General features: G+C 62.0%; 1 protein-coding gene across 1 annotated transcript in view; it reads right to left on the bottom strand.

Annotated features, from left to right (window-relative positions):
* Window positions 1–2026, bottom strand: part of NTSR1 (neurotensin receptor 1) — a 41539-nt gene extending 39513 nt beyond the window's left edge. Inside the window, exon 1 of the mRNA XM_021677784.1 lies at window positions 1313–2026. Within this exon, the coding sequence (XP_021533459.1) occupies window positions 1313–2026 (714 nt within the window). The remainder of the gene's footprint in view (window positions 1–1312) is intronic.
* Window positions 2027–6942: the final 4916 nt, after the last annotated feature.

Genomic DNA, 6942 nt, shown 5'->3' with positions numbered 1-6942 from the left:
AGTTCTCAGCACCGGCGTCAGGGGCCAGGGTGGTGGCTTGTGAGGGTCCGCGACAGCCCAGGGAGTGATGCGTAGACCACAGTCCTGCCCACGTGGCCGGCTCCCCACCCCACCACACCGCCCTACTTCCAGCAGGAGCCCTGCTGGGAGGTATGAAAGGACAGCCAGATGGGTACGGGGGGGGGCCACCCTGCCCCCCTCCTCTGGCTCTGCTGAGCACCTGCAGGCCCCGCCCAGACCCCCGTCCCCATCTCACCCTGCCCCTCCATGGCTACCCTGTCCTGGGGCCAGAATGCCGTCCACAGTGGCATCTCTGCCCAGACTTCCTCCCACGCAGGGCCCTTGCCCAGGTGGTCCCTGACTGAGAAACCTTCTCTCCAGGCTGGCGTACCCCCCCGCCAGGACGCCTCATCCTAGCCGATTCCCAGGGAGGGCTCCCACCCGGGCTCCTGTAGCACCTTGCTCAGACCCTCGGAGGGCTCTTGGTCACTCGGCTCCAGTGTTGTCCACCTCACACAGGTCTCCCACCTGCCACTGCGCCCAAATACCTTAAATCCTCCCAGAAGAAACAACTTTGTCATCACCACCACCAAAATAGTGCTTCTGAGCATTTCCACATGCTGGGAACCATGCAAGCGCTTCCCACGCTCTTTCTCCTGAATCCTCTACCACCTGAGGTCGGGCTGTGATTACCTGGTTCACAGATGGGAATACTGAGGCTCAACTAAGGAACCAGTCCGGGTGGTATCAAGTTTGCCTCCACCTCCCAAGTGTGAGCGGGGGCAGGGCAGCCAGGAGGCACTGGGGGGTGGGGTGGGAGGAGGTCAGTGCTGGCCTGGGGGCTCTGCTGCAGAGGAGACAGCCCTAGCCTCCTGGGGCCACAAAGCCTTTTGGAAAGCCGATGGAAGGAGCTGCCTCCAGCACACGTTTACCTTAAATCTCAGGGAGTCTGGGGACAGCTGAGGCCCATCTACAGACCCTCCAAGACGTCACGGATCTGAGGGCCCAGCTCCCTTTGATAGGAGGGGATGAGATGCGGGGGTGAGATCTGGCAGCTCTGGAGTGAAAGGTGGGAGAAGGGGGTCAGGCTGAGCTCCCAGGCCCTGCCGCCATCCCCTTCCCAGCTGCACAGGAGTAATATTTCCTGGTGACATCCTCTCCCTCCTCGACCCAGAGGGTGCACAGGCTGGAAACGACTTTCGAGGTGAAGGAAAGAGAAGACAGAGGTGCCTCTGAGGGAGAGCCTGCCAACCCTGCCCCCAGGCCAGACCCCGTTTCTTCCCCGCCCTTCTCCCCTGAGGCAGCTGCTCACCTGGATGACGACCTTGATTGTGGCGGTGCCCACTACGGCCGTGCACACCAGGCCGCCGGGGTGATGGCCGTCGGCACTGCGGTTCTGCTGGCCCATGGTGAAGGGCATGGGCACGGCCAACAGGCCCGAGGCGAGCCAGATGGCACTGATGAACTTCTTGGTGCGGCTGCGGGACATGAGGGTCTTGGCCCTGAAGGGGTGGCAGATGGCCAGGTAGCGCTCCACACTGAGGCTGGCCACGTTGAGGGCCGTGGCGTAGGTGCAGGCCTCCCGCAGGAAATAGTACCCGCGACAGACGGCGTCGCCGAAGGCCCAGGGGTGGTGCACCCAGATGAAGTTGTACAGCTCCACGGGCATGGCCAGCAGCAGGATGAGCAGGTCGGACAGCGCCAGGCTGCCCAGGTGGTAATGCACGGTGCTCTGCAGGCTCTGCAGCCACTTCTTGCGCCCCAGCGTGAACGCCGTCACCGAGTTGCCCACCGTGCCCACCACGAACAGCGCCAGGTACACCGTCGTCACCAGCACCTTGGAGTAGATGTCCGTGTTCACGTCCAGGTCGCTGCTGGGCGCCGCTCGCAGGTGCTCGGACTCGTTGCCCGTGCCGTTACCGAAGCCGGGGGCTAGCAGCGCCGCCTCCAGCCCCGAGGGCGGCAGCGGGAAGGGTTTGGCGCCCGCCGCGCCCTGGGGGCCCGGCGCCGAGCGGTTGAGGCGCATGGTGGGCGCGGCTCCGGCTCCGGCTCCGGCGGGGACCTAGCGGAGGGAGCCGGCGGGGAGGGCGCAAGACTGCAAAGCGGGCGCGCCGTCCAGCCGGGGAGCTCCCGACCCGGCCCGCGCCGCCCCGGAGCGCTCGAGGCGCGCTCACTGGGGGCTGCCGGTTCCCTCCCGCTCCCTGCTGGCCCCGGGCTCCTCCGATCGCCAGCCTCCGCGGCTATGCGGGCTGCCGGCTCCAGACCCCTTGGGTCCGCGGCGCGGGGCGAGCCTGCGGCGCGAGCGGAGCGCACGCACGGCCGCCCCGGCACGCTCACTCCCTCGCCTGCGCTGTCCTCCCTCGCGCTCTCCGCGCACACCCGCTCCGCGCACGGCCCGCCGCGCCCGCGCCCTCCCGGGCTCCACGCCTCCACTCAGCTGGCGGCAGCGCGGCGCGCCCAGCCGTGGGGGGCGGTGGCGGCGGCGGCGGCCCCTCCTCTGTCCCCGCCCAGCCCAACTGTAGGGCTGGCGGGTCTCCCCGTGCGCTGCCGCGGGTGAGTAGAGGATATTGGTTCTTTCCCCACACCCTCTCTCAGGAGCACAACCCTTCGTTCGGGTCTGCCCAACTTCTCTTGCCCCCACCCACCCCAGGAAGGCAACTGCCTCCAGGTCGTTGGCAGCGCTCTCAGGGGGGTGAGGGAGGTAAGGGGGCACAGGGCCCGCAGCCTCGCTGGGATGGCTGGGGTGCTGCACAGCTGGCTGGACAGCCCGCATGGTGCCAGCAACTGGGTGCCCTGCGGGCTAGAGCCAGGTGGGAGTGGTGGACGAGGTGGGGAGCAAAGCAGCGCCCCTCCCCAGGCAGGCTGGGGTCCTGCACCTGGCACCCTGTGGTGGCTGCCAGTGGGCACATGCCCCTTTATCACCACCTGGATTTGATCATCAGAAGTCCCCTCAGAGCACATGCCCAGCAGGTTGGGGAAGGGTGGCCCTGGGGGTCACAGCCTCAGGGCCCCGCCTCGTCCCAGTGTGGACCTGGCTGGTTGTACCAGCTATGCCGAGAACAGGAACCTGGAGGAGGCTGGGCACGGGGCTTGGGGTGTTGGAGAAAGGGGTGAGGCCTAAGAAGGGTGCCCGGACCCCGGCCCCGGCCCGGCAATGGGTCTGTATTTACTCCTTTCTTTTCAGCTGGCTTTGGGCTTGACTGTTCCTCAGAAACCTGATGTTCTCATCAGGGGATCCTAGCACATAAAAATATGTGCTTAAAAGTTCAGCCTTCGAAGACAACACAAACATCCCTTTGCTGGAAACCAGTAGAAGAGGCTCGGAGGCAGCCAGCACGGCTTCATCCTGGCCTTGCTGCTTTGTATTCGGGCAACTGCTTTAGCGTCTCAGTGCCTCGGTTTGTCATCTGTAAAGTGGGCATGGTGATTGAACGGATGGCCCCCGGGGCCAGGGCTGTTACTGATGCTGTCAGTGCGGGCACATAGTAGGTGCTCAGTGAACACCTGCAGGGTTGGCGTTGCAGGATTGTGCCGTGGCTTCAGAGGGTGTGAGGGTGCAGGGCCCAGGCCAACAGAAGTGGCATTAAACCCCCAGCGGATCTGACCAGCTTGCTCTCTGGAAGGCAAGTCCACCAACTAGGTAAACGGCTCTTGGGATGGGGACCTGGGTGTGCCGGTCACAAAAGGAAGTGATGGTGCTAGACCACATGGGAGCCCTGGGGGCTCACGGCCACCTCAGCTCACAGGTGACACTGGGGTCTTAACCATGGATGGTGGCATCTGGTCGCCGCTCTCAGGAGCCTCCCCAGGGGAAGGCCCCAGCCGGTGGCCACTGGGGCCTGTCCCTTTGCGGGCCACTAGCTGAAGCTGCTCAGGATGACACTGATGGAAATGCACTCTGGCTCGGCTGCTTAAACTCACTGTTTGGTTTTCAAACCCTGACCTTTCCGCTAAGCTGGCCTTTTTTTCAAATATTTCTTTTTGAGCCAGCCTAGGAGCTTAAAAAATCATAAAAGTCAACTTAGCACAAATATCGGACAAGACATTTGTTTAAAACCATGGAGGAAATGTCACTTGGAAGGCCTTGGTCTACAAAGTGGGCGGCGGGCCCTTGTCGGGGGCTCCCTGGCAGCCCACTTGGAACCCCTTTCCCGTGTCCCGAGAGCCTGGACAGCGCGGAGGCCAGAACCTTCCACTCGTTTGGCCCTTTCTCTCTCTGACTTCCCCTGACGCAAACACGTCCTAAACAGCTGAGGCCCTTTAAAGAAAGTGTTGGCAAGGTGCGGGGAGGACTGAGGCTGGGTCGGGCTGTGTCTGTGGGAGACGGGCTGTGCCCTTGGTGGGTGCAGGCCCCCACACTGACCGGCCCAGCCCTGCAGTGTGAGCTGCTCCCGGCTGCCCGGAGAGCCTCGGGGCCTGTCGCCCTGACCCCAGGCTCCAGATGCTGCGTGTCGCGGGGAGCTGGCCCGTCCCATGGGCACTGAGGGCTGAGCTGCATGCACGGAGCCCGCTGGGCAGGTCCCGGCACTGTCCCAGTGCTGCAGCTGTGGGAGGGCTTGGGGGCACTCACTCGCCTCAGGAGCGCAGACTGTGGGTGTGAAACACCTGCTTTTCTGGCTGCGGAATTCAGTCCCTGGAGTTACCAGCGCCATGGGCTGCCCTCCACGCTGGAGGTCCCTCTCTCTCCTCTGGGCCCCATCCGCTGGAGGGCAGTTCTTGCCAGCAAGAGACATCTTCCTAAATTAAAAAAAATAGTAACTTAACAGCAATACCGGTATCAGGCCATCATGATGCTGTTTCCTGCAAGACTGGGGGCGGGGGGAGTGAGTGCTTATCTGGAGGGTAAGTAATTTGAGGAAATGTAATATGCATATTTGCAGTTTTAGCTGTGGATTTTCTCATCCACGGCATGGAAATCGCACACGTTCCCGAATGTACAGCATTCCAAGGATATTTTAAAAATAGAGCAACACATGTGCAAATGTAAGCGAAGTGTGAGTGTGAGCCGGCCGGAGGGGTGGGCCGAGCCTCATTCAGCTGGGGTCCCCGCGGGCTCATGGCACGTGTGGGCTGCTGACCGACCCCAGAGCTCCCGCTCCGGACGGTGCGCTTCCGCTGCCTCATCCTTGTCTCTCCCGTCCTCCCGGTGAGCCACACGCCCGTCACGTGGTCTGTGTGCGTGTGTGCACGTGTGAACAAGAACCTGTATGTTGGGCACCGGGGCACAAGGGCTCAGAGTATCTTCGTTGGCAAGCCCATCGCCTGCCTCTGCCCCTGGGCTGGGTGCCTGCTTTTCAGAGAAAGCCGTTCGTGCCGTGGGGAGGGAGGAAGCCCCCTGAGCGGGGAGCATGCACCCAGCGTCACCCCTCCTTGGGAGCTGCTGGGCAGAAGCTTGATTGGGCTGCAGCTTTTCGGCCGAATGTGCGCTAGGACCACTGTGGACGCCTTCACAAGGGCTGTGCCCCGGCCCTGGGGCCCCTCATCCTCGGGTCTCTGTGGACCAACGCTGACAGTTTCTATCGGCCAGAGGCCCTCTCCCTAGGGCTTCCCTGCACCCACCGTCCATTTGTCCATCTGTGCAGCACTCACCGAGTGTGGTCAGCACCCGGGGGCAGGGGGCTGCCTTCCCAGGGCTCACGGGGCACCGAGTGGAAAGCTTTCTGTGCAGGGCGGGGCTTATTCCCTCTGGGCATGCAGGGAAGGCTGCGCTCTGGTTACAGGTCGGGGGCTGGTCCCTCTGGGACCCTCGCCTTCCAAGTCTCAGTTGTCACCCCCCCAGAAGCCAGCCCCTCCCTCTAACCAATCCTGGAGGTTGGTCAAGCAGAACCACTTGATGGCAGCTCCTGGCCCTTCCAGCAGACGAGGGCAGGGGAGCTCGGCGGAGCTGCGCCAGCGTGAGCCCCATCGGGGACATTGCTGGCTCCTGCCAGGAGCCGCGCAAGGAAGCTGGTGTTTGGGAGGAAAGGGACCACGTCAGATCGTCCCCTAAGGAGAAAGAAAATCCAACTTCCAAGACATGTTCAACGCATCTCGGGTCCCTAGAAGCGTCCTGGGAAGGCTTTGCGTCGGCTTTGGGTAGGCATGCACACAAAGGATGCTTGTTAGAATTGCCTTTGAGGCTGCACACCAACTTCTCCGGACCAGGCTTGGAACGGACCGAGTGACCCTCCAAACGGAGGCCATTGCCGCCTCCCCGCTCATCCCCTTCAGGTCATGCTGGGAGGAGGGTCCCTAATTTGCTCTTGGGCAAAAGACACACACACACACACACAGCACGTCTAACACAGAAGGACAAACAATCCCATCTGCTCAGTATGCAAAGAAAAGCAGTATGTTGTCAGCTCTCACCCTAGGAGACGGAGAGTTTTTATGCCTGTTATAAATTTACCAATTTGTGGTTGAATTTCCCAGGCACGCTTCTGAACACAACAGGCAATTTAAAGTTGAAAGGGTCCTGTTTGGCTAAAATGAGGCTTCCATTTATTACTTGGAGGAAGGGGGACCAGGAGGAAGGGGGACTGGGAGTTCTTGGATTCGATAGTGACTGGCTGTTTGACAGCAGGGTGTGGGGACCCCTCCCCGGGCACAGCGGGCGGCCCCGGGGCGCGGCGGGCGGGGGCAGGCGGGCACCGGGGCCTCTTTCCCCGCCTTCCTGACTCCTCTCCTTGGCAGGGAGGATGGAGTTTGCATAAACATGACGCTCATGGCTCCAGCTCTTCCTCTGCGGATCTGAAGCGCACTCCCTTTGTCTGTAATCAGGGGTTCTAGTTGCCTGGAAATATTTAAATAGAAGAAATGTCTCTCATCTCCTAGTGACTTCATACAAGTTCCAAAAATAAAACCTGAACCCGGGGCTCTTTTGTCATTCTTGCCTTGGAGCTCCGGTGGCCTGTTCAAGGGTACACACGGCCAGGTGCGGGGGGCTGAGGGCAAGTGACCGCA

This window comes from Neomonachus schauinslandi, chromosome 10, assembly GCF_002201575.2.
Source record: "Neomonachus schauinslandi chromosome 10, ASM220157v2, whole genome shotgun sequence".
Taxonomy (NCBI): Eukaryota; Metazoa; Chordata; class Mammalia; order Carnivora; family Phocidae; genus Neomonachus; species Neomonachus schauinslandi.
The sequence above is the reverse complement of the archived record's forward strand: the minus strand, read 5'-3'. Positions and strand labels throughout refer to the sequence as shown.